The sequence below is a fragment of the Melopsittacus undulatus genome, chromosome 6, assembly GCF_012275295.1.
Source record: "Melopsittacus undulatus isolate bMelUnd1 chromosome 6, bMelUnd1.mat.Z, whole genome shotgun sequence".
Classification (NCBI taxonomy): Eukaryota; Metazoa; Chordata; class Aves; order Psittaciformes; family Psittaculidae; genus Melopsittacus; species Melopsittacus undulatus.
This window is the reverse complement of record NC_047532.1, coordinates 58952196-58980023: the sequence shown is the minus strand read 5'-3', so window position 1 is coordinate 58980023 and position 27828 is coordinate 58952196. Positions and strand designations below refer to the sequence as shown.

The 27828-nt window shown below is 49.6% G+C and overlaps 1 protein-coding gene across 2 annotated transcripts; it reads right to left on the bottom strand.

Annotated features, from left to right (window-relative positions):
• Window positions 1-307: 307 nt before the first annotated feature.
• On the bottom strand, window positions 308-27147 carry SLCO2A1 (solute carrier organic anion transporter family member 2A1). Of its 2 annotated transcripts, XM_005143083.2 has the most exons (14): window positions 26901-27141; window positions 16103-16240; window positions 13950-14112; window positions 10973-11188; window positions 8631-8729; window positions 6903-7036; window positions 5993-6074; window positions 4743-4907; window positions 3740-3929; window positions 2029-2185; window positions 1508-1677; window positions 1274-1338; window positions 996-1116; window positions 308-877 (listed from the first exon to the last, which is right to left on the bottom strand). In XM_005143083.2, exons 1-14 carry the CDS (start codon window positions 26991-26993, stop codon window positions 757-759), a joined length of 1914 nt encoding a protein of 637 aa, XP_005143140.2. In that variant the 5' UTR covers window positions 26994-27141; the 3' UTR covers window positions 308-756. The 2 variants fall into 2 exon arrangements, with proteins under 2 accessions (XP_005143140.2, XP_030899505.1); XM_031043645.2 differs by lacking the exon at window positions 996-1116 and having other exon boundaries at window positions 855-995; window positions 26901-27147.
• Between the last annotated feature and the right edge of the window lie 681 nt (window positions 27148-27828).

The following is a 27828-nucleotide window of genomic DNA, read 5'->3' as shown; positions in this document are numbered from 1 at the left end:
GCAAATGGATGGTGTAGGCAGGGTGCAGAGGGCTGGGAGCTGGCACAGCCTGCCTGCTCTGTACAGCCCCTCATCACTTGTGGAGTTATGTGGAGGAACACATGCCACATCTGCTATCGTTTCTTCACCTTGGCCAGTGAGGAATGCACTCAGCGTCTGCCAGGATGTGACCAGCAGACACCCCCACCACTGGGGCATGGGGGTGTGCCCAGCAAAGCACCACAGTTGGAAAAGTGACCTTTATTTAGAAAAAATATATAATAAAGAGCAACAAACCCCCCTCTTGCCCCCCCCCCAACCCCCTGGTGATAACTTCACATAACTTCACGTGTGCAGTGTCCACATTGACCTCTGTGAGGGGTGCGGGCTGAGAGGGACACGGGGCAGACTCAAGAGTTGGCAATTGTCTCCCCTGCTCCCATCCCAGCCAGGAAGGGCATTGGCTGGAAAACATCACGCTGGAGTGGGGACCATCGCCCAGAGCAGGCACTTCTCTGAATATATAGAATGGGGCTGTGATTCAGTCCCCATCTGCCTCCTGTTCCAAAGTGATGGGCAAAGTGCAGCTGGAGAGCCTGGGAGAAGCTGGTCTCAGGATGGGGCTGGCATAGAGCATCCCTCACTGGGAGGATGGCTGCAGGAGAGGAGCTCAGAGCTGCTAAGGTGAAGTTGCTCCCTTAGGAGGAAAAATAAACCCAAAAGAGACAAAGAACTGGCAGTGGGTAATGGGGGGTGTGGAGTCAGTCCTCCGGTGGGTTACACCAGCCCTGCTGCCTTCTCTTGAACGTTGTACTCCTTACTCCTCTTCACCTTCCAGCTGATGAGGGCCAGGAGGATAGTGCCCACCACCTTGTAGCCTATTTGCAGGCCCAGGTATCTGTTGGAAGAAGAGTAGGGAGATGCCATGTCTGGAGGTGGCACCTCCCAGCTGGCACCAGGCTGAGATGGGGATCATCCTCATGGCCATCCCTGCTGGGAACACGTGGCAGGGGTACCTGTTGCGGAGGAAGTCGTTGTTGTAGTAGGCACAAAACCGGCGCTGGGTGCACTGCTTCTGCCAGTAGATGCAGGAGGAGTCAATGAGGGCACCGAACATGGCCGGAGCTGGCAGCCAGGCTTTGGAGAAGAGAGGATGGAGTCAGGCTGCCCATGCTGCCCCAGCCTGCGTGCTTTGCTTGCTGTCACCAAGAGGGTTCAACACCTCCTGGGGCTCAAGCAAGCCTCTGAGCATGCTGCTGCCTTTCCCCAGCCTCCTTAGGCTATGGACACTCACCCAGCAGTCTCATTAGTAAGAACTGGACTCCAATGGCAAATGACTTCTCGTCCTGGTTCACCACCCTGGAGGAGAGAAGCCATGGGAGGTCAGAGCCGGCCGTGGCTCTGCATTGAGTAAAGCATCTTTCTTTGCCTGTTGCATGTTAAAGAGGCCCCATTGATCCCAGCATGGGGAACCCATTACATCATGGGCTCCCCCTGTGCCTTATGACCTTCTCTGCCCATTGCTTACCTTAAAACCATCATGTAAAGGGGGTTGTGGGACAGGCAGGCTACCAGGGCAGCAAAGGAGATGAGGAATATGGCAGGAAGGAGCATGTGAGAGCAGCTGAGCGGACAGGAGCCTGTTTTGGCAGAGGACAGCCCACTCCCTGCAGGGATCAGGGAACAGTTCCTGTAGATCTGTTGGAAACATTTGGAAAAAAACAAAACATAGAACTCCCAAAGCCAAGAGCAAGAGTTTTAGTCATGCACTAGGCCACATTACTATGCAGAACACTGATGAGAGCATCAGATCCTTAAAGGCATGGCCATGGGATGTGTCTCCATCCCTGTTTCTTCAAGCAGAATCGCAAGGCATGACAGCAATTCTCTATCGTCCTTCTCAGGACTTCAGCCCCTCTGGCAGACCTCCCTGCCTACTGAGCTTTACCCTGTTACTGCTTTTGTCAGATCCCTACAGCATCGCTGCAGCCTCCATTGCCACCAGCAAGCAAGCTGCGCTCTGCTTTGCAAACCACTTATTCTACTCACCACTTGTCTGGGAGTGGAGTAATCTGTGGTGCTGTTTGTGCAGCCAGCAAAGCAGGGGGAGATGTACTCTACATTGTTTTCTCCACACACTGGGTGAAAGATGTGCTCAGAGCAGTGGCACCCCATCGGTGTCTTAACCTGCTGGGAACTCAATGTACTGCCAAAAAAGAGGAGAAAGAGAAGATCATCAAAAATTAAGAAATAGAACATAAAGGACGTAAAATGCCTCTCACTGGCTGACCAGGTTCCCTGATCCTATTTGTGCTGGGACACTGCCAGCAGCAGGCTGGCCTTCTGCCAGGCCCTGATCCCCTGCAGGTACTTCTGCAAGTGTACATTGAACTTCTTAGCAGTAATTATGTTATGTCTGCGAACAAGCATTCACACACTTCTTATTTTCCCCCTTCCCAGCTGAAAACCAAACAGCCAAATGCCTGGAGAAATACATCTGGGCTCCATCCAGAACTGCACAAACAGATGTGCAAGCAGCCCCAGCTGGAAACACCATTCAGACAGAAACTGGAAGCGGGCTCATTTCCAAACAAGCCCGACAACAGCGTGAAAGTCAAGAGGACAAACCAAATTATCTGTCCTGTCTTGCCTTACTAGCTAGGGGAATGCATTCGCTGGAGCAGCACGGTCTGTCTTCTACAGGAAGCTGGCATCAGGGACCTGCCCTTGGGCATGGAGGGATGGGACAGAGCTCATGTTAACCCATCCACATAGTCCTCAGCTACCTGGGGATCTAGGCAAAAGGCATTTATGCACTGCTGCCATTGCAGGGGGGAAGGTTTCAAATTAGTATCAGGAAACAACCTCTTTTTCCATGCAATTGCTTCTTTGTTACACCAGCAAAACCTATTCAGACTAGTGTGTCCCAGAGGAGCTAAGACACTGACACTGGTGGCAAGACGTGAACACTGTAAGGTCGACATGCCTCCCAAAATTCAGTATCTGCAGCACCTAATCTTGAGCTGAGGGGGCCTCCTCACATTTGAAGCCCTGCTCTCACACTGAAAGCTTGGGATGCCAGTGCCTCAGGGGCTTCCATACACTGCTGAGTTTGTGGGGCATGCTGTGTGGATCTCAGAACATATACATTTGCAGAGTGCTTTGCTTTCCTTCACCATGGTTATTTAAGTGTTTTTTAAGTGGGAGAAGCACATGGACTGCCCTGTTCCTCATCCCTCTACCGTGCCCCTGGGACAGGAGGCTTATTGCTGGCGAAGGGAAACATCTGTACAAAAGCCCCTTGCTGGCAGTGCATTGGGAAATGAACGTGATGCACTTCGTGGAACAGAGTCCGATCCTGGGGAGGAGCCTAAATGCAATATTTATCTTAAAAAAAGACATGGTAAGAGCCAAAAGTTTCCACCCTGGTGAGGAGAAAGGTAATGTCCAGCTGGAACAAATGGAGCGCACGAGATGCCAATGTGGACATGAGCACTAATACTACTTACTTCTCCCTAGAAATACAGACTGAAAAACAAACCCTGCTTGGTCAGTACAGAAAATCAGGAATAAATTTCCTCCCAGTCTTTCAGTGCTGTATAGCACTTAGATCTCCTCCAGAATACGCAATCAAGGAGCAAGCAGTAGCATGGTGATGTCTACTGCTTCTTCCCATCCACTGGCATGTATCCCACCCCACGGATAAACAGGTCAGCTGGAGAAACAATGAGCTGAGAACAACGGAATCACCCACAGTTACCTGGGGGGATAGATCCCATCGATGCGCCCTGTGGAGCAGCCCATGAAGAAAATGGGCAGACAGATGAGGATGGAGAAGACAAGCACCACCACAGCAAAACGGGGAATGGCCCGGAGGGAGAAGGCAAAGCGCTTCATGATGATTCCTCCTAAAAGCATCCCAAGTGCTGCTGCTGGCAGGTTCACAGCTCCTGCAGAAGAACAAAGGCATTAGCTGGGGGTCCTGCCTGCCAAGCACCTCTCTGTGGGCAGTGGGTGGCAGTAGTGGCTTTGTGGACATGGTGATGGTTGGGAGAACCTGCAGACCCACCTTTACCCACAACTGACCAAACCCCAAGGCAGCTGGGACCTATGAGAAACCTCAGCCTCAGGAACTTGGCTAATCAAACGGGGTGTGTAATCGCTTGCTGCAGCTTGCAACATCAGTACCTAAAGGGGGCCTACGAGAAGTGTGGAGAGAGACTTTTACAAAGGCCTGTCATGACAGGACAAGAGGGGATGGCTATAAACTGAGAGAGGAGAGATTCAGGTTAGATATGAGGAAGAAGCTCTTCCCTGTGAGGGTGCTGAGGTGCTGGCACAGGGTGCCCAGAGAAGCTGTGGCTGCCCCATCCCTGGCAGTGTTCAAGGCCAGGTTGGATGAGACGGAGCAACCTACTCTAGTAGAAGGTGTCCCTGCCCGTGGCAGGGGGTTGGAACTGGATGAACGTTAAGGTCCCTTCGGACACAAATCATTCTATGATTCTACAGTCTTTAAGCATCTGAGTGATCCAGAGCTGCTTCACTGTATGAACTACAACTGTGGAGTGTCTTTGAGAGCTGCAGGACAGCCTGGCCTGCTGCAGACAAATCAGGAAAGTCATCAGCCACCTTGAGGCAATCCCTAGGTCTCATCTGAGAATGAGTTTCCAGTGACTTCCTCCTGCAGGATTTGAAAAGCCTGGGGAATACGGGGAGGTGGCTCCCTGCTGATGGGTGTTCTCTACCACACGACGGCTGCTCACCAATGAGGAAGTTGGCGTATGAGGAGGAGGCACCATACTGCTTCTCCAGGAACTTGTTGAGGAAGGTGGCCAAGCCTGCGATGACCGAGGAGAAGCTGCACTGCGCCAGCACCAGGAGGATGAAGAGGGGGTTGAGGAGCAACTTGAGAAAGATCTTTGGGAATCCTACAGGGAATCAGGAGGTAAAATGTATTTCAGCCATATGATCCTCACATCAGCCATTCATACTGTGGAAAACACACACATCCTTAGCCTGTTCCCAGTGAGTTCATGGGGATGAATTTAGACACGGGATGTCTAAGGCCACCCTAACATGGCCCAGACCATGGCCAAAGTGCCCTGAGAAGCGAGGTGGAAAGTAGCTCTGCCCACTGCCTTCCTCCCATGCTTTCCAAACGCACAAGCATCTGGAGCACCTAGCAGCCACAGTGCAGTTGTTTGTCTGGAGCAGGGCCCATACCCTCGAGTGGCGCAAACAGACAAAGCCTCGGGTTTTGGCAGGGCTCTGCTGGCTGTGTAAGCACAGGGTCTGGCTCCTGCTGAACACTGTGTTTTCCTGGTGGGACATTGTGTCCCCCTGCCCTTTCAGCAGAGGCAGGCTGACTCCAGGCTCCCCAGGAGCAGCTCTGTTTATTTGGTCTCTAATTAGCCTTTCACTTCCAGAAAAGACAGGATCATCTTTGTTCATCAAAGCCCGGTGAGGCAGAGGGAGCTGACAGCTCCAGGATATGACTTTGGTGGATGGAGAGGGAAGGAGGGAGGGGCTTTAGCTGGAAAGAAACCATCATGGAGCTAAAAAAAGTCATTAAACTGGTCTCATTAGTGACATCCCTATGCAAGTCTGTTCCAGCTATGCATAAACAAACCAGTGTAAGCTGCAGTGCAGTGACCTCCCCAAGGCAGCGGCTGGTGGTGCCAGCAAGTCCCATGCCCTCTCCTGGAGCTGTGGGTTAAACCTAGTGTTTTCATGCCATTTTAAGAGCCTCAAACCAATTTTCAGAAAGAATTCAGGCCCCACTGCCTTATGGCGAGAGGGAGGCTGTGTCCATCTTCCCATAGTCCTTAGGGAAGGGGATCCTACAGCCCTCCTGGTGCCTGAGCTGTCCTGGCCATCTCCATGAGACATTATCGATGGGCTCAGCGGCTCCCAGGAAACACCCTCAGCTTGAAAACAACAGTGAGGTGATCTCCACCCAGCCAGCATGGCCTGAGGCCCTGTTCGCCCTCGCCTTTATGAGCCAGTCCTTTACTTTTTATGAACTCTAGCAGGGAGGTTTCTTCAGCCATCCCCTTCTCCATCTTCCTGAGCATGCCGGCCTCCATGTTCGAGTCCTGGGGAGGGAGGAAAGAGCAGCAACCCACGGTGAGAAGACATGCATGGCTGGCACCATCCCGGCACGCAGCAAGGCTCAAAAAGAGCAGGATCTGCCCCAGATGCATTTGATCCCCATTAGACCAAAGGGGAGAATTAGCTCAAAAATCACTGCAGCTCCTGAGAAGAGCTGCAAGGCAAAAGCTTGTCCTGATCCAAGACGTTTTAAGGACTTGGAAAGCTTTTCTCTCCTTCACCCTGATGAGATACCTGCACAAAGTCTGAAAATGAAGGTTGGACACAGGTCAGCTCAAGCCTGGAGAGTCCTCTACCTATAATCATGAAATATTTTGGCTTTGATTTTGACCTTTAAAGAACTGATGATTTCAAAACAAAACAATTTTGAAACTGAACCAGTGGGACTTGGCTTTGAAAACACTGAAATGAAACATTTTAATAATTTTGCTTTTAAAATGTGGTTTAATGGGAAATTTGTCCCTTTTCTGCGATTTGTTCCCAAAAGAAAATCCTGTTTATCACACACACACCCCAGTTCTCTGCCCAGCTTTAACCCAGTGCTGGTCCCATGCATGTCACTCTTCAGGATGCTCTGTTCTGAGCAGGCACTGTCACTGATGATGATGATGATGCTGGCATCAGGGGTGTGTGACCTCACCAGGGGTGTTGCAGTGGATACAGCCATCACCAGCAGAACCACTTTCCCCTTGTGAGAATTTGTAACCACATCTGAGAAGGGCTGAAGGCTCCTTTTCTCCCTCCCACCCCTCTCCTCTGGACACACAGCCCAGCCATCAAGATGTTCTGACCCCCTGGAGATGTGGTCTCACCTGTCCTTTCAGCATGTACCGAGGGAAAAAGAAATAAGGAATGGATGTGAGCACCAAGCAGCCTGAGGAGATCAGCAGCCCCAGCCACCAGGCTCCAATCCACCGCTGATCCCCTGGTGTCAGGGACACAGCAGCTGCAAGACACAAGGACCTACATTAAGACCTTTGCTCCTGCACATCTAAAGGTGAAAGGGGCAAACATCCATACACATATGGACTGATGAGGCACAGAGACCATGTGGGCACAGTCCAAGGGTCTTTCCAGTGGCAAGGAAGAGCAAATGGATGGAGGTCGGAGCTCCCACCAGTGTTGGTAGCAAGCCCAGCCCTGATTGTGTTTTGCTACCTTTCCCCTGGCCAGGATCCTTCTCCACTCTCCCTGCTCCCACCCCAACCTGAACCATGCTGAGCCTCCCGGATGACTGTAGGATGGATTTAGTCAGCACTGCCATATGCTCATGGCACATGCTTAACTCTTGCCCATTGAGCCAGCCAGGTGACTATGGGAGCCTGATCCCATCCTCTTCTGCCGGGGGCCTATGGTAGGTTTTGACCATTCTGCCTGCCAGGGATGCTGAGCTGAGACAGTGACCGGGAAGGGGCACAGCTACATTCCTGGAACAAACTGCACTCCCATTGTTCCAGGCTTGGTCACTCTCTGCTTGCAGAGACCAAGGGAAAGACCTGTGCCGGTAGAAGAGTGCTGTTAATGAGCCTGGTTTCCGAGTGGATGAAACTCTAGGCGCCTTCTCCGGAAAAAGGAGGAGAAGGTGAGAGCCGCTCTGTCTCCAGTGCAGACATCCTTCAGCTGGGCCAAGCGATGCTCACGGGAGCTTGGCGGATTGCTTGGCTTGGCATGGGGACCACATCTCCCCATCGTCAGGACGTTAAGGCTGGGAAAGGAACCAGCAGCAGCCTCCGGGTGGGAGCTCTGTGCCAGGGTGCGGCAGGAGAGGAGCCCACACCCCACTGAAACAATCGCCCCGTTTCCCCAAACAGGACCACTCCACTCTGGAGCTCGGACGTCATCATGGAGCGACCAGGCAGAGGCTGCTAAATCCGTCTGCCGCTGCAGGGAGCGAGCCAAGGCTTTTTGCTGTTTCCTGCCCCAGGTTCATTTATTATTCTTATCAGGCACCGGACAAAAATGTCAGGCAAGCTCTGATCTCTCTAAGGAAACACAGGAAAAAGCCACATTAATGATGGAGCTGGGGAGAATTCTTTAGTGATTAAGTTACCAGAAATAATAAGCACGCACCACAGATAAAGAAAATAAGCCTTGTGGTGGGGTTGGTTTGATCCCTCTCTTCGCAGATACTGGTGGGGAGGAGAAGAAGTAGACTCGAGCCTTCGTGTGCACCCACAGGGCAGTGGTTGCCCTGTGGTTGCCTTCTCTATCTCTGAATGCCCCTACTCCTCTCCACCACCATGCTGGGGTAGTGGGATACTTCCTCAGCCTGGTGGCAGTGGGTAGACCCCAGTAATGCCCACCAATGTTTCAATGCAGCCCCACGAGTAGGACACTGAAATGTCCCTACCACAGGGCTCTGCTTCAGGACCATCTACAGCCTTCCTCATGGGGAGATTGAGTGGAGAAATGTACTAGGGCTCTTTCCAGGGGAGCCGTTTGGGGCTTCATGGTACTGGTGGCTGAAGCTATCTCTCAGAGTGACCTTCTGGCTCACAGAGGACTTTTAGGAGGGCCATCACTCCTTGAGAAGTACTCACCAATGTCAACTCTCCCAATATCCACAAAGAGACGCAGCACCACAGATCCCAGCAAGTATCCAAAAGCAGGGCCGAACACAGCAATGGCAAAGAGGATGGCTGAAAAGAGGGAGCAGAATCAGTGTGAGAAGGGAACAGTAACTTCCATTTGGTTTTTGTCTTCCCATATGAGGCACAAATGGTGTTATAACATGGAGAGGAGAGAAACCCATCTTCTATCAAGCGACAGATGATGAGACGATTCCCATTGCTCAGATACTGAACATGGTGTTTATCTAACAGGATTAGGAGGAGGGCAGGCAGCTGCCTGCAGAAGTCCCTCTGCTTCTGCTCTAATCAAGGCTTTGCTGATGTGCTAGAAGCTGTCAGCTACACCATGAATATCCATGATTCACTGTGACAAAAGGGAGAGCCACAGAGAGCGGCAGGATGCCACATGCACACATGGGCTTCAGCAGGTGACAGAGACCTTTATCTCATCTCCTACAGGAGTCCAAGGAAACAAAGCCTTCTCAGCCCTTAGATCCAAGCAAAGACTCTTGCTGCAAATTTCGTGGGAGGTGAAAAATGCTGAGAGCAAAAAGGCTGGCAGATCCGCCTTGGTTCAACTGAACTATCCCCTTCAAAAAACAGATGACATGGACCTAACCTGTGAGGTCAGAATATATTTCCTTTTGACTTCTTGGAACGAAAGGATTTAAGTTTCCTTCCTGAAAGAAACTCTCTGCACAACCTCCTTACGATGTTCAAAGAGAGACAGTTTGCTTGAACTGCACTGACCATTCCTGTGCAGTTTGCTGGCCAGGAGCCTTGGAGCATACTGGATATGAAAGCACCTGATCCCATGGCTATGCCCCAGCTGTGCACCTGTTTAAAGAGCTTTCTTATTTTCCCCCCCAATTGGGCAAGGCAGTGCTTTTGCTTCTACAACATAAACCTACGTATTGAAGAGCAGGGTCATGAGAGAAGGAGTATTTAACCCCATACATAGACAATAGTGTTCCCTTTCATAGGAAGACATTAAGACCTAAACCAAAACAAGACTGATGCAATTCAGACTCAGTAGCAATATCACCTGACACGGACATTCCCAGAGCCCAAGTTGTGGAATATGTGCATAAATATATATAAAATATATTTTTCATACATTTGGAATAATAGAATCATATATATTCATATATATGTATATTATAATATATATGTGTATTTATATTTATATATTTGCATATAATGTATAGATATTTTTATATATAATATTGTATATTACAAAGAACAAGCCAGTTCCACTTTCCTTCATCTTCAGGACCTGTGGGTTTGGGATTCTAAAGTGCACTCAGAAGTCCTGGGAACAGAGACCCCTTGTTGCAGAGGGAAGACTAGGAAGTTCTCTCCCTCCTTTTGCCAGCCCAGACTACTGTATTTGAGCTGAGAGGAGCAAGTACTACCCGCATGGAAGACTTTCTGTAGAGCTCTTAGGTGGAGCAGCATCCCTTTCCAGCATGAGACTGGAGCACAACATGCCTGGATGGGTCTGGAGACCCTGCCAAGCACTCCAGTGCTTGTCCAAAGCCTGTCCTTGGGAGCCCAATTCCAAAGGCTTTCCTTTTCCTTTAGCGCTTACCTTATTTTGGAACATCTGCTTTCGATTCCTAAATCAGTCTGATGCCTCTGGCTGCTTTAAGGACATTGTTTGGTACCAGGAGGAATTGGCATTTTAAATAACTGATGGACTGAGCTTAAAACTCACACAGGCAGGCCAGCACCAGGTGGGTTTTGCCATTCACAGGGAAAAAAGAGAAATTTAACGTGGAAGCCAGCACCCATCTGCAGTCAGGAAGTCCTCCTGAGGCTGGGAATCCTCATAGGCAGACACTGATTCCATGGTAAAAAAATGTCAGTTTTGAAGCCTTGATGCAAAAGCTGGGCTAAGTGGCCTCTGCAGGCTGTCATACCTCTGCTTCAACCATGATCAACTGATGCTCAGTAAGAGCAGGAGATGGCCTCTGATGAGGTTTCCTTCCTACTCTCTACCCGTATGGATGACATGGGTTCTCACAGATGCAACATAGAACCCCCAGCCCACCCATCTCATCTCCTTGCCCTGATTCTTCAGCTTCCTAATACCCACACCACTCATACAACCCTACAGAAAACAGCTGACTACGAAGGGGAGGGGGACACAGCCCAACCTTTTGATGGGGAGGATCTCCTCTGAGTCCCACTGGCTGTTCAACCCTTGTCTGCAGGTTCCTCTCCAGAAAAGCATTCCTACCTATCACCTCTACATCTCACCTCTAAGGTCCAGTGGAAACAAAACAATATACAGCAATGGTCAAACTTACCAACGTACAGTGGGGAGTTGTTTGCTTCTGCAAAGTCATCTACATAGGATATCCCAAAGGGCTGGATAGGGACTGTCCCAATTCCAGCCAGCAGCTGGGCAATGACCATCATTGCCCATATGCTGCTGGCTTCCTTCTGAGGATCCTGAGTGGTGTTTGGGCACACAAACTTATTCTCTGCATAACAGAGTTCAGCTTGGACCTGGCTTTTGTTACCTGAAAGGGAGAAGAGTGAGCATTATAATCCTGAGCACATCCCCTGCCTCCTCCCACAATAAATCCCTAAACACTGGAGATCTCCCAGAGCTGCTGAGTCGGAACACACTGATGGATTCCAGATGGACTGCTCCTTTTATTTAGCAGTTCTTATCACTTTTCCCTTCCTTTGGGAAGGTATCAAGGCCAGTGGGAAAGCCTAAATATTCACGGATAAAAAAAAAACCTGGTTGTCATGCAAAAAGAAAGCATTATGAAGCAAACAGAGTAAATCCTGGACTTTTGATGCTATCTCTTGCCACTCTGGCTTTTCTCTTTTTCTCATTAGCTCATCATTCCTATCACATTTTTCTTATTAAGGTAATAACTGTGGATTTTCTACACTTCTAAGCAAACAGACACACATTTCTCAGGTGATCAGGAGTTTCCATTGGCATAGTGCAGGAGCACATTCCTAATAGCAGGTCACCACAAAATCCTTGTGTGAGTTCATTCAAAGCTGCATTGTGTCTAAAGGGTTTACATTGCCCGACAGAAGAAGCCTAATTTTCTAATAAAGATTATACTGCAGCCAAAGCAAGAGCTTTGTGTGCTGTACAGTGAGGCTGCTCTTTGTTTAATGAGGACAAACCTAATAACCCATGGCTGATTTTGGTCTTTTGTCCCTTGTGGTACCTGGGCAGGAACAGAGAGGCATGTTCTCTGGGGCAACCTGGCTGCCCTGGGCAGGACATCTTGCCCCTGAATCGCCATTCAGCAGACCACCTCTTTCCAATACAAGGGTCTTACATCTTCATACAGTCCAGACATGTCACCCTGCTCAAGGCTTTCATCCAAACTCTAACCACGACTGGAACATCTTCATGGGATGTAAATACTGGACCAAGACACCTATGGCTTCAGGCAGGGAGCAGGATGATACCTGCTCGTATGACTTGTTTCCTTTGTGCTAAGAGAAACCCCTGTCCTGAATCCTGACCAGTTCCTACCCCTGCAAATGAATTTAAGCTGTCAGAAAAGTTGGCATCTGATGCCTGATCCACTCTCCAAACTGTATGACTTGGAAAACATGGAGACATATGAGACTGTGTAGCAGGGAGGTGGCTGCAAGCCAGCACAGAGCTGGTCTTCATATTCCCATGTAAGCCCTGGCACACTCTCAGCCCCACGCTGGGCCATCGTTTTTAATAACATTTCATGGGCTCTGTGCTTGCACATCAGCCATGACGGTGCCAGATTTCCCAGAGCTGATGGGGGAGAGCAAAGCCAGAGGATCTCTAACCCTTTGATGGGAGCAGAGGTTTGTCAGGCACCTGTGCACAGCTCTGTCCTCACTGTAACTGGGGTTTGCATTCTATTGATGTGCATCAAAGTCAAGACCTAGCTAAAGGCAGCAGCTAGCCTAAGGCTACCCAGCAGCTCCCTGGCTCAGCCAAGGCTCCCTGAGCCCAGCGTATGAAGCTAGGATGCAGTGCATGAGGCTCAAAAGGAGGAGAAAGAATCTTCTAACTTAGAAGTGGAAGGCTTTCCCTGGTGGCACTGCTGCAACCACTGCCATCCCCCTCAGTGGCACAGGTATGGGGGGAACAACTTGGTGCAGAGCCAGTATGTTTTAGGGTTTTCAGAGGTGGCAATCCCCAAGGAGACTAAGGCTCCTGAGGCATTAGCATCCTGAGGATTCAGGGGCTAATGCTGCTTTGGGAAGTCCAAAGCCAGCCTTGTGGTATGTGATGCAGGCTCTTCTGCATATTGCATTCTGCACAGAAAACTGGAGCTGTTGTCATACACACTGGTTTGTTCCCAAAGTCTGCCCAGTTACACCAGTAAAAACCTTCTTAGGACAGATCATAAGGCTTACTGGCTAGACAGAACAGGCCCTGAGGACGGGAGATCTTAATTCTGCTCTATCACCCACATACTGCTCAGCAGCCTGGAGACAACCTCACTTCTCACACTGCAATACCTCTGTGCCTGATCTGCAGTGCCACAGCTGTTAACATCTTGAGCCATCCTAACAAGACTGATATGGCAAGAGCTGTTTGGGTATGAATCCAGCTCAGCATTCAGAAGAGCACAAAGCCTCAGTATCAAGGTACTACAGAGCCTCTGAGTCCCTTCAGGAAATGGAACAGTGCCCAAAAGAACCAGAAGTGAAATTATTTGTCCACAGTTACACAGGGCATCAGCAGCAGAACCAGCATCTCCTGCATCCCAGGGCTTCAAGGTATCCCAAATCTGCTGCCCTGCCAGCAGCACTCTACTTGCAGCTGTGGTTCACACTCTCTCCCTGGCTGTTCTTTTTTGACTGTTAAATGATATTTCATCATTCATAACAGTGCTGTCATCATGCCCGTTCCTTGGCAGTGCTGAAGGCCAGGTTGGATGGGGCTTTGAGCAGCCTGGAGAGGAGATCCTGTCTGCTGAACTTGAAACACAGACTGCTCCCTCTGGAGGCCTCCAGGAGCATCTATGGGGAATTTAAGTACATTACCATGACTGCAGCTCTCTTCGCCTGAAACAACGGCTGGAACACATGCCCAAAAGAGGCAGTAGGGATCCCAAATGAAGTTATTGCATTCAGAAGGAGGTGCAAAGCTATGTTGAATTCAGGAATGAAATAGCAAATCTCTGCCCTAACTCTTTCCCTCCAAATCTTCTGCGGATACAACCCCTCTTTGGGTAGGTACAGGTAACCCAGCCCAGGACAGCTGGGGATGGATTTGTGCTGGGCAGCTCATGGTGATAAGGAGGAGGTACTTACCGGTGCTGAGTGTGGTGTATTCATAGGGGCCTGATAGGAAGTGGGGCAGGGTAACCAGGAATGCTCCCAGCGCCAGCAGCAGCCCCCCCACACCGATCACCCGCGGGCGATGAACTCGGCTGCCGAAGTAGCTGACGAAGATGATGAGGACCACATTGCCAATCTGGAGTGGGCACAGTGAAACAGGGGGGATGTTAGAAGACATTGTGGAGGAGGTCAATACCCTATAGCTGATCCCCCATTGCTGTGTAAGAGCTCTCTTGCCATGTGATGTGTGACCCCCACAAGAGCATACCCATCCTGCACACTCACAGCGAGTCAGTGCTTGTTTCTCATCAGAAGCCAGTGGGCCAGCTCTTTGGCTTCTGTCACCTGTGCACACCCTTTGTTGTCATTGACAGTCATCCACACATCCTCCCTGTGATCTGGTTGGGGCTTTTTCAGCACCCACACCTGCCCACCACCAATAGGGTATGGCATAAACTAATAATTCCCCCAAGCAGAGTCAGAAGTGAAGCATATTGCCTCTATTCCTGTGACTCTAAACAGACACAAGTCCAGCTGCAAAGTCCAGCTCATTGCAAATGTTTGTAACTCTGGACATTTTTAACTGCAGATATGATCTGCTAAAAAGCTATGAAAACATGCAGCTTACTCAGGCAAGTGGATGAACAGCATAAAATGACCATTACGTGGGCTTAGACAGCTTGGGACAAGCTGGACGTTATTTTAACCTCAACATGTATGGCTAAGAATACTTTTAATTTATGTGTACATAGGCTCCCTTGTTCGTCTGTTTGTGGTCCCTGTTGCTGAAATTGCTGCACCCATCAAGCAAAAAGATTGTGGTCCTGGACAGGCATAGCAGCTCACACAGAGCTGGAGTAAAGCACAGAAACTGCTCTTATAAAGCAAAGAAATCAAGACGTATCTGTTGTCTGCAAGCTGTTATTCTTTAACAGCATGGCATATGTCCTATGCCAGACATTTTCCCTTTATATTCTCACAGTAACAGACCGTTCTACATGATGTTTGCTCTGGTATTACTTCTCCAGGCATTAATTCTTATATGTAAGTTTTCTAGTGGACAAGGAGAACATGTGTTACAGCTTTGAGACACTCTGCAGAGCTTTATTATGTCAGTTCATGTTACCAATGTTACAAATGTCCATACTGGGTGTCTTTTCTCTCCATGGTTTGGACCTAGTCACAATCAGTGGGAAATCCTTCACTGTTCTCAACAGGCTTTGAACCAGTCTTTTAAACTGAAGATGTAGGTAATGGTTGTGTTAAGACCTGGGCATCTACTTCCCCAAGGACATGGGAGAATTCCCAGTGGCCAGCCTCTTGGTGGAGGATCCCATATGGAAAGACCAGCTGCATGGAAGGTGAGCTGCCCACAAGCACTTCTTTCTCTGTGCCCTCACAAGAAAGGCTCTGGAAGCATGTCTTTTCCTAGTTGGGCTTGAAGAGCTGCCAGAAAGGATACAATTCATGACAAAAGGAACTAGAAAACATATTCAAGAGGAGTAAGGAAGTAGAAAGTGCTCATGAGAAAATACTCAGCCAGCTCAGCAATGTGCCAGTGAAAGTCAGTCCTTTGCCATAAGGCCATCAGGAGCTGGGAGCACTGGAGAAAAAGGCTAGATCTTGGAGAGACTGCTGGCCCAGGTCTCCTTTTAGAGAAAGCTTGGAATGACTCGGGCCAGGTTCATTCCTTAAGGCAACAAGAAACCTATGAAAACTGATACTCCTACTTGAAATTGCTCACAGAGTTGTGTGGATACTACTCACAATAAAATGCTCTTCACAAAAGCTGTAAGAACTGTAATCAAGGGAGAAGAATCACATTGCATGTATTCTGCTTCCCAGTCTTGTCTCTGTTGGAGACATACATGAAATGGTCTCTTCTGAAGCAACCTGCTCTTCATTGCCACTCTCCAAGGCCATGTCCTCACCACATAACCCTATGCTCAACCTCTCACCATGTGGTACAGTAGAAGTGAAGTGAGAAGAGGTGTCCAAGTGCTTCATCCAGAACACGTAGGCATGGCCAAGGTGTGAACAACCCTAAGACCCTATTCTGGTAAGGTACCCCCCAACATGTACTGGCTTCCCCTCATGGCCCCCACACAAGCTTCTCACTCAGTTACCTCATGCAGGCTAGAGATGAAACCTGAAGAGAGACTGGAGAGCCCAAAGCGCTTCTCGATGGTGGTGAGGCTGCTCTTGAAGTTGGCACTGTAGAGGAGCTGAGAGAGCTGGAGAAGCCCATGGCACAGCACAAACACCTGTGGGCAAAGGAAAGTCCCATCCCAGTTAGTACAAAGGTAGCGCCCCAGTGGTGTGTAAGTGCTAGTGACAATGTCTCATGCGAGGGATTTGACAGCCGTGCACATGTGGACACAAGCTGACCAACATGGCTGCATCTCTGACATGCAACAGATCTACTTGAAGGGCTTAGTCCCTGGTTAACTTCGCTTTGCAAAAGGAGTGATGCAGTGCTCAGAAGACAGGACAATGAATTCTGGTTTTGCTTTCCTCTGTTTTACTGCTACTAACATTCATTGGTATTTGCACTGCTGCAACTGTTGTGCAACCCTCAAGAGCCCTAGGAGGACCCATTGTACTGCTCTATGGTCTCCCCAGAGCCATCTCTTCTCCAGTCTGAACAAGCCCAGCTCTCTCAATCTGTCCCCATAGCAGAGGAGAGCATCTTTGTGGCCTCCTCTGGACTTGTTCCAACAGCTTCATGTCCCTTCCTGTGTTGTACAAAGATGAATGAGACAGGCTTGACTTTGCATTGACTCAGTTTGTGCTCCGTGTTAGAGCCAGGACAGGGGCTGGTGTGTGGCAGCTGAAAGGGAGCTGTACTGGTTTAGACTACCTGTGATCCAGTATTTCCAGTTGGTCCCTTGGATCCACTCAGCTGCAAAGCCAATTTTAATTAACAGAACCTGCTCCAAGGCGTGTTGCAAGATAAAGTTTAAAAGGGGCTTTAAAAGCCCCAGAGGGAAAGCAAGAAGTATGCACAATGCAGCCTCACTCGTGGAAAACCTCTGTAGCGGTCTAAAAACAGCATCTTGCCCTCGAGTGAGGCTGTGAGCTCGGCCAGAACCCTAGCTGGAGGGAGGCACAGCCTCCCCGGAGCAGAGGAGGGAATACAGAGGGTTTATAGGGCAGGGCAGGAGAGTGGTTGAAAGAGCCCCGGTGGCCTGGGAGAGAAAAGTGCTCACAGCCAGGGATGCAAGAGGCAGTTCACAAGTGTCTTTTGATCTATATTTAGCCAGAACAGTTTTCCTTTATTTTTCTTGGAATGGAACACATCCACATGGTGCCAAAGGTATTTTAAAGTAATTTAAAAAAAAAGGGGGGGGGGGGGGAAAGAAGGTCTTTTAATTTAAATCTACAGGAAATCAAATATTTGCTGAATACCGGAAGCGTGTCCCACAAAGATAATGGCGGGAAGCCCAAGATGATGAATGTGGGATCAAAGGTACTGCAGGGCTGACAAATTCCTTATGTCCTTGGCTAGGAGAGCAGCAATGCTCAGTATTAGTATTTATTTGAAACGGCGGTAGTGCTCAGAGCCATGACCCATTGTATGGAGAAAAATCCCCAACCCAGAATAAGAACTAAATTGTCCATCCAACACAAGGGATAAAAATGCTGTGAAGTAGCTTTTTGGGGAGCAGAGAGGATACAGAACCAGCTCCAGCAACAGCAAGAGAATTTGGTTCAAAGATAGGGCAGAAGAGAGCTTATGGGAAGCTTCTCCAGTAAGGCAGGATAGCACCATGCAGAAGACACAGATGGGTATCTAAAAGCACAAGAGATGGGAGAAATGCTGACAGATAGTCAGGGAGAAGAGAATGGAGATGAAGGAGCAAATGGAGCCCTGGTAGTGTGAGGGCAGGCTGGGAACAACTTGGAAACATAGTAAGAGGGAAGAAGGGTCTCAGGGACAAGTTGCCATCATGAACTTCCTGGCCACATTTTGGAGGGGTGTCAGCAGATAGGATAGCATCAGGCAGGCATCTGCCACCACAGTAGCTGAGCAGGAGATGACAAAGTCCCAGGCTGGGATTTTGCCCCCATATAAAGCCGCAGAGTGATGATGTGGAGCGTAACATGGGAAACTCTCCCAGACCGGGACAAAGTGGAAGTGAAACATCTGAGAGTAAGCTCTTGAAGCAGAATTACCTCTACACCCTCCAGCTATCGACTCCTACATGAAAAATACCCATCCTAGCACATAGTCCTACAGGTGAAAGCTGGATCCACCACCTTCTCCTTTTGTCCTGACCTGGGATCACCATGTGATTATTGCAGCCAGGCTGCCTCCATCAGACCCCGGTGTATTTTTGGAGCTGCAGGCAAGCAGCAATCACAGGGAGCAACACAGAGGGGCCAGAGGTCCACATGCACCCCCCCACACACATACAAAATCCCCTCTTAATCATCCCCACGTTTCCTTCGGAGTGCCTGACCAATCCTGACTCCAGGCTGTTTATACAAGACACTTGACTCCTTTCCAAGATGTACTTCATTTGAAAGGGAAGCAAACACATGGGGGAAGGTCCCTCACAGACATATAGTTCATGGGGCACCTCCCAGGTCAATGCTTTTTGGTAAGAAAAAGAGGGGAGTGTCCCCTCCAATCTGGAAAACACTTCTCAATATTCAAAGCAGAGATTTGGCAGCTATTCAGTCAATCCCAACCAAAACCTCCTCCAGAGGAGACATGTTCAACAAGTGCTCGAAATGGTGGGGCTAAGAGGGGTGCAGGCTGGGCTGCCAGCAGCCCCCAGGTATGAGGATGCAGCAGCAAGGCTGAGGTCCAACACTGACATGAAGGCATCCCTATGAGATGCCAGGTATGGCCACAGTGGCTGGTGCACACATGGGAGATGTCCAAGATGATGTTTGAGCCCTTGCATCCACCTCAAAGACCCACTTGCACCTTTTGCACTTCCTTGAAGCTAGCAGGGAATAAGGTAAGGCTCTGGGAGGAGACAGGGGGTCTCCCAGCCTTGTGCTGAACCTATAAAGCAGACAAGGGTGAGGAAGCCAGAGCCAGGGGGTAAAGCATCTTTGAGATGGGTGTTCTTGAGATCAGAAGCTTGTAGGGTCAGAGGGAGGTGGCTGCTCCGGGGGCTGGATGCGTGCACTGGGAGCAGGCACTGTTGCTGGCAGTGCTGGTAAGCAGCAGGCACTTGCAGTACCCCATGTCATGTAATGGGTCAAGTGAGCTGTATTCCCTTATCTTGTGGCTCTCTCTTTCCCTATTGCTTACTTAAGATAATGCACTGTCAACACTGTCACTGGCCTTACCAAGCAGGTACACAGAGACGGGACTTCAGAAAAGCCTATTCTGAAAGGTGGGCTGTTTCAAAAGAGTGTTTTAGGGGGGCATGCTGGAGGAGCATCTCTTGGTCACTGAGTCAGCCAATGAAATGCTTGGTAAGTTGGGTTGAATAAGAAAGAAACCCACAAAACAAACAAGAAATGCTTGATAACCCCAGCATGCATATACTGGCCATGGGTCAGACCCAAAGCCAGGTAAAAAAAGTCAGGTTTGTTTTTATTTCAAAGCAGTGAATTGCCTCTATGGGGCCTCCAGGAGACTCCTCCAGGATCTAGGAGACTCCTCTAGGTGGGAGCCTGGCTTTGCTTTGCAGGAACCAGGGGCTTGGGAAGATGCTACTATGTGTGATATGGTCACTTTCCCTTCCTCTCTGCCACCTGGAGGAGTGACTTAAGGGTTAACTTGCTCTGCTTCCACAGCTTCATGCTGTGGTGTTGGCACTCATGTCCGGAGTCAACCCTACCTCATTTTAAAATGTCTTCTACTTGGCAGCCCTGCTTGGAGACAGAGACAGCAAAGAGATTGATGATGCTGCTCACCTGTGAGGAGAAAGCACTGGCGGCTCCTGGCCCTGGCTCTCATGTACATGCATCTATGCTAATCCCTGTGCCCAACAGCCTTCCCATAGCAGCACCACTGCTATGATGGATGGAAAGGCAGGGATGGAAAGAGACAGGGCTTAATTCCTGGAGTTCTTAATTAAATCCGCAGTCCTGCATCCAGCTGTGGGGGCAACAAACAGTGGAAGGTGTCCTTGCCCATGGCAGGGGGTTGGAACTGGATGAGCTTTAAGGCCCTTTCGAACCCAAACCAGTCTGTCACTTTATGATTAATTCATTAGATGGACACAAGAGCTGCTTGGGGAGCTGTAAAGAGGAGTGGAGATCCTCACAGAACCTGTCAAACAGCTCCTGTGTGACTGATGACAGTGAGGTAGGATGGGGCCAAGAGAAGCCATTGCAGGAAGGTGCAAAATGAATCTGTCTGGAGTAAATGTTTGGAGAGGCCTAGGAGTAAAGTCTCTATGTTGGCTCTTTCTCTCTGCACAGTACTGTTGTAGTTACATTTTGGGCTCCAGAGGGACAAAGCAATATTGTTTTCCCATAGTGGAAAGTCATGGCCCCAAGCAGGAGACCCCAACCTGCCCACCTCTGAAGGCTTCTTCCACTTTACTCTCCTGAGCTTCCAAGGGTGGGGGGGGAAAGACAGGAGGGTGGAACTTTGGGAAGTAATAAGAATATCCCCCAAATCTTAATAGTGGAAGACAGGATATTTATTTTAGAGCTTGTGTATGATCAACACTCACTACGCTAAGAGATCCTCCTGCAGGAGAACGGCTGAGATCACTCAGTCCAAAAGAAATACATCAGCTGGAAATGAAAAGTATACAGACGTGTATAAGGAAACACACCCCTCCTTGGCATCTCTTTCCTACATGCAGCTGCTTGGATTTATAGATCAAAAAGCACTGTGAAAGATGTAAAACCCCCCAACATTTCCACAGGAGTAACCAAATCCTCTGCCACACAGTACATCCCTGAGCCCGGAGCATGTTCCAGTGGCCGGAGTTGGCTCCTAGATTATATTTCTACTGGAAAAAGAAAGAAAGGAAGGCATAAAAATGTTACAATAGTTGGGAATTGCCTGAAGCACACCGCTGCCCAGATTACGGGTTGCAGTGATGACTGTCTGCTGCCAAGTAATCCACGCTTTACAACCCTCAATTGTCAAATGCAAAGACAATGTTTGCTCTTTTTGCAACAAATGTACACAAGGTATTTCCCTATGCCATATCCCGATGCCCTTGCAAGGTCCATGCAAGCCCTGCTTTGCTCAGCTGTTGTAGAGGGAGTGCTCCAGGACATAAGTACATGTCCCTGCCTTAACATGTAGGTGTCCATTGCAGATGTCAAACAGAACGGAGGGGTTTGGCTGTGGAGGACAGCTGAGACCAGACCCACAGCATGTGGGGTGCAAGGGTTTGCTGCTTCCCAAGCTTCTGGTGAGAAAACCCTCCTGCCTGCAAACTACGAGGTGTATTACTAAGCAGCCTTCCTTCTTCCTGCCACCAGACCAAGTGTGCAGGTCAGTTCTGTTGCTGGGTCTTTGTTCTTTCAGATTTTCCCCAAAGCTCTCTCTTCCTTATGGTACATCAGGATCTAACTGTGATTTCCTTGAAGGCAGCTTCAGCTTGACTGTGTTTTCCCTGACCCACAAGCGTATGCAAACACTCCTCTCGAACACCCGCAGCCGTGCCTCCTGCTCCCTATCAGCAACACTCCTCTCCCACTTTGCTCATGGTAATCTTATCTACGCTGACCACTCCTTGGTTGTATTTGGGCACTGAACCACCTCACCCCTCATAAAATTATCTTGTTTGATGTCTCCTAGACCTTGATCCCACTAAACTTTCCAACCTGTTTTACCGTCTGACTCTTCCCCATCTTTTTCCTTATCCCACTGCTGGTGTTGGGTTGAAGGCCAAGCAGTTCTTCCCCCTTGAAACCCAGTTCCACCAAAACCAGACAAAAACACATAGTCCGATCCATCCAAACCCAATCTTTGCTTTCTGACATTGTTCAGCACCATCACCAGGAATGCTGGAAGACCCTGGTCATAGCAGGTCCTTCTCCCCATGCAACCCCATTTGTCCTAATGACTCAGCTTGCTTCTTTGCTACTTACAAATACTCACCCAGCTTGCCACCTTTCCTTGCACAATGCCCAGTATTGGAATAGTCTTTGATTTTTGTGCTTTAGTCAATGGCCCTAATCAACAATGACTTTCTCCTCTTGATGCTTCCCTCTCCAAACCTACAGCCATACCGTCTTCAGACCAACGATGAATCTCCTGTTCTTGCTAACAGCTAATAATAGCAATTCACACTCTTTTCCAATAGGACATGAGATCACAACTGTTGTATCTCCAGGCTTCTGAAATACACTCATCTCAGCAAATTCCTTTAGTCCCTTTAAAGGAAGGGACAAAAAACTTGCCCTGGTGCTGCTGGGACCTCAGAACCCAAGGCAAGGCTCTGGTTTCTTCTGCAGAAGGCATTCAGCCTCCCCAGTGAGGGGAGAGAGCCGCACTTCTGGCCATTGCACACCACATGCCCCAGCATCTTCACCCTGGGATGATGTCAAATCTTAATGCACTCTGAGAGTCCATAGTTCCCTCCTGATCTTGCTGTCCCCCCTCCCTACACTTTTCCATACCATTCCCCTCCCTATCCCAATATAACACCTAATTTAAATCTGCCCCTAAGGCTTTTAAATCTCTCCCTGGACTCCCTTCAGCTGACATAAGTGACAAAAACTTTCTGTTATCCTCCTGTTTCCTCTTCCATGTTGGGCAGTCACAGGGTAAAAGCCTCCCCCTGCCTGTGCTCCCAACCACTTCGCTCTGCTGCCCTGCACTCTCCAGCTAACAGGCTTCCAGCTGAAACCTGTCCAACTCGACTAAGCAACAAGATATTTATAAAGCTCTCCTCCTTTTCGTGTTTCTGGGGATCCTGAACAAGCAATTTGCTATCAATAAAAACAGCGCAAAACCATGGGAGAGACAATAAAGGCAAAGAAGCCAAAATATCTGAGGCACTGTAGATACATAACAGCTTTGATATAATCCTTTTTCAGTGGATGTCTGAAAGGGCAAGATGGGCATGGACAAGATGATTGGAGACAGCAGTTAGGACTCTGGACCCAGGGACATTGATGGGCCATGCATGGGTATCAAAAAGACTAACTATCCACCTCTCCACCTTTCAAATCTCTTTTGTTCCTTTAGGCTCTGAGGTCTTCAGTGTCCCCATTGTCACCGGGTGTTGGCGTCCGCCCAAAGGTTGGCATCATCCTGCATTTGCCAAGCAGCACAACTGCAACCTCCTAAAATCCTAGTGCCGGTCAGCACAAGCCTGGAAGCTCTGGTGAAATTCAAAGTTCAATTCTCCATTCAGTTCAAAGGATGATGTCCTTGCTCATCATCACCCATGTCCACCACTTCTGTAGGATTATTGAGATGCTCTAGACTTCTTCTAGGGGACAGTGCTCAGCAGCAACCTCCCAGCTCCAAAACCTGAGGTCCTTTTGCATTCCGCTTTCTCTCTTTAAGGTAATTCAAGACAAACAGCCGGCTTCTAGCAGAGTTCAAGCAACATCTGAGAGAGCACTCAAAAACATAAGCACAACGACCAGGTTTATTCCAGCTACAAAACCCAGTGCAGATAGCAAACACACTGCTGACTGAGCCAGGCGGTGCCTTAAATATCAGTGTAGACAGAGCCTTGGTGCCACTTGGAGTAATTGCAGTATTAGCTGCAGCCATTAATACCCACATGTAACAGGGAGTAACTTTCACAGCAGCAACAAGGAACTGCCACCAACCCTATTCCCATAGGGTACAGAGATCAGCTGTAAATGCCTGCTGTGTCAGAGCACAGATATGAGCCAGTGCCCACATCCACAGGGCATTGCCTGCTCCCCAGGCACCTGCTTCTGCACCACTCCTGCATCCCCAGCAGCGATCCCCTGCATACCATCCATCCCCAGAGCTGCCAACCCCATCCTGCTCTTCTCTGTGAGGGTGCTGAGGTGCTGGCACAGGGTGCCCAGAGAAGCTGTGGCTGCCCCATCCCTGGCAGTATTCAAGGCCAGGTTGGACGGGGCTTGGAGCAACCTGGCCTGGTTGAATGTGCCCCTGCCTGTGGCAAGGGGTTATACTGGATGAACTGTAAGGCCCCTTCCAATCCAAACCAGGATTCTATAATTCCGCTAATTTCCACCAGGACCTTTCCCTTTCTGATGCCCATCTCCAGCATCATCATGCTCCCACACCTCTGAATATCAGTAGCAATGGGGCTAGGGCTGAAAAACACCCCAAGGGCAATAGGAAACAGTGCAGGGAGGCGGTGGTCCCCATCGCTGGGAGCAAGGAAGAGTGCAATGGTTAACATAGCAAAGCAATGCATTATTTTGGCACCAGCCAGGCAAAAGACACTCCAAAAGTGATCCTGGCATGTGAGCTTTATGGATTAAATATGAACTTCTTGATCAAGACTTGGAGTCTGCTACAGCTGGGGGATTTTGTTGTGCTGGAAACACTGTCTCTGTCAGAAACTGCTACGATTTCTATGAGGATGCTGGGTCTTATTAATTTTAATTCCTTTATAGAGTACCTGTCTCTGTATGGGATGGTACCAGCAGTTTCCCACACAATTTGGTGCTGGATGAAGACTTGAGATAATAAGGTATGTGCAGCACCAATGGCTTCTCATATCAAGCAAGAGCTATAAAGCCATATAAACCAAGATGCTTACTGTATGCCTTGTCCTCTGATGACCCATTCACAACAAAACAAATTGCCAAACCTGCAAATTCATGAATGACACTTAGATTCTCTATTAATCCAAGGGGGCTGAGAGGATGGATAGACAACTGCTCACAGGCCAGTGCTTTCCTACCTTGAAGCAGTTGTTTTTTAAATGTATATAGACTCTTAACACAAATGCCACAGCAGAGGAAGAATGAACAGCTCAGGAAAGAGTGGGGAACATCACTGTCTGTCAATTATATACATTTGCTCTTAAAAGCATGCACTTCTCTCCAAGGGATGGCTGTTCTGATTCCCCACCATTCCAGATGGTACACATCATCTCTCTGGTGCCAACGAGCATGTTTTGATAAAGCTCAAACTGTTCCTTAACACACTTGCACAATGCCAGTGTTGAGCTGTTGACTTTTTAAAACAGAAGCGGTTTTATTCTCACATGCCAGTTTTCCCTTAGGGGCACCCATAGCCCACATCCTACCTGTAGGATGTAGAAATGGATTAACATGTATTTGCTGGGGCTTTTTTTCAAACCCTGAAGTTTTGTATCCTGAAAAAGGCATCAAGTTTTGGGATGTTTTGTCCAGATCCAGGATATTTGTGCACGCTGCCCTGTGAGCACACAGCTGAAGGGAGCTGTGCACATTTCCAGGAAACAGCATGAACTGCAAGAAGGGCTCGGTTTTGGGGTGACTTTACCCACTCCAAGCCATAGTAATTACTGGAGCAGTCGGTGGGCTTCAGGGCCACCTTTTGCATCTCCATCAGAGGAGGGGTCAGGTCACCAGTCCCTTTCAGAGCAGGCTGGAAGCAGCCCTAAATTACACAGGATAACTCTTCCTCCTGGAGCTCACAGCCAAAAGGGACCATCAAGTCACCTGCTGGAATAGCACAGTGGGAGGTAGGGCTGGAAGACATCATCTGGGATGATGCCTCCAGCCCTGGGAGCCTGGAAGAGGAGGAACAGCCTATTGGGGGCAGCCCCATTATACCTTACATCATTCCCACAGCATCCCAACAGAACAGTTTGGCTGCCCCCACCATGATTTGGTGGAAGTTTTTTGCCCAGAAACCAGCCACAAACAAGCATAGCCCAAAGAGCAGTGGGCAGTGCCATCCTTCATGGAAGGCAAGGAAAGATGGGTGGCAAATAAACCCCAAACCCATCCCGGATCACAGTGCCCTACCCATGGCTGCACACTCCTTGGAATACAGTTAGCTGGGAAGTGCTGACAAACCCCTCCTTGCCACAAACAACACACTCATAGTCAAGAACACCAGTGGGAAATCACACCCCAGCCCTGGGCACAATGGGCAGCAGCAGCAGGAAGGGGTCCCGGAGAGGGTGTCCCCTCTCTTATGTACCCAAAGCTGCAAAAACCCTGGGAGCTGCCATTCCCAAACCTGCACCCAGCTGCTTTGAATGCCAATGTGTGGAGGTGCTGCCAAGAGAGGCATAAACATTTCCCCGTCCCAGGGAAATCCTGGCTGTCATGCGGATGTCCCAGGGACAAGAATCATCACATGCAGCAGTCCCAGTGCCCATCCAAAATGGGCCAAAATGTGCTGCATGGGTCAAAAAAAGAGGGTGAGGGATGGTGTAAAAGCAGGGTTTAAAACACAAGAGGTGGCCATGGGCTGGTGTTTTCCCATGCAGGCAGTGAGCTTAAGAGCCTGAAGTTCAGGCAAGAACCGGCTTTCAGATGACAGCTCTTGCTAATAGGGGCAGGTGAGTAACCAGGCAGCCAACACCAGAAAACCCACTTCAACCTGCCGAGATTTTGCTTCTGTCACTCCAAAAGCCCTCCTCACCAAGGTTTTTAAAGCAAGTCAGCATTATGATAGGACAGTGTTTTCTTTTTGCACCAGGATGTGGTTAATCATTCCTTAAGCAGCAGCACACAGTGTACTGGACACATTGGGTAAACCCCACAGCTCACGAAGAGCTGCCCACGCCACTTCCACGCAGCACAGCACCCGCACACTGTACCAGGTACCACTGAAACACAGCCGGGCCCCCCAGCCCTTCCTGTGCCGAGCAGGACTCACCTCAGCAGTGTGAGTTATCCAGTACTGCCCAAGGAGCTGGCTTCCAAATTCTGCATCTTAGCAAGCACTAAGCAAGCACTCGTTTTACTGGCGGTTTGCATTGGGAATGCAGGGATCCATGGGATGGGCTGGGGTTGCTCTCAGTGCAAGTGTTCTCCTCCCTCGCCACCAGGGAAGCGGGCGCATCCCTGCCCGGCTCGGCTGCTTACCTTGATGTTGCAGAAGATACTCCGGGAGCAGGTGCCAGAGCTTTCGGGGACGTCACCTGGGGACTTGTTGGCTTCGGGGTGGAGTCCCATCATGGGGGCTTCCCGGGGAGCCCCAAATAGCAATGCTGTGCGTGGGGTCCCGTCCCTCTCTAGCCTGTCCTGCTCCTCGCAGCCCGCACAGTCAGTGCCGAAACCCCTGTGAGCCTGTGAGTGAGGCAGGCAGTGTGAGCGCAAAGTTTTTATAAGTCTGCTCTGGGGAGTGATGATGAAACCCTTTCTCCTCCCTCTTTTCCTTTGTGCACCGAGGGAACTTTAAAGTCGCAGGAAGCCAAAGCCAGCACGCACGGAGCAGGTGGGAGCAAGGACTCCTTGGGAATAGGGACCACAGGGCTGCGACAATGCGTGCCCACCCCCCGGGGACACCCAGCATCCTGACCCCGCAGCACCCCTCTGCCCTGCTCTGTGCCCAGAGGTGCAGGATGTGTCTGGATAAGGCACTGGCACCAGCAGTGCAGCGCTTCTGCAGGGAAAACAACTGGGGGCTAGTATTGAAGGGGCGAGAGGAAGGGGAGGCACCTTTCGGCAAGCTCAGATTTAGCTCCTGGGCGGTGGGAGGGAGGAAACTGGGTGGCCAGAGAAATCCCTCCCTGGGTTAAAGGGTTACGGAGGAAAAAAACCTGCTTTTCTCTTGTTAAAAATCGCATGTGTGAAGCTCCTGAGCACTGATGTTTTAGCAATACATTCCCAGGGCTCCACTTATGCAAAGCGCTGATTTATTTTGCAGGCTCCTCACAGGGAGAAAAAGGGCAGACTGGTCCCGTCTGAGAGAAAGCCAACTCGGAGTATTTTGTGTCAATTCTTGCTTTTCCCTGCATAAAGCAGGGGGGGAGGGAGGTGGGGACACCCCATGGGAAATGGTGGAGAGTGC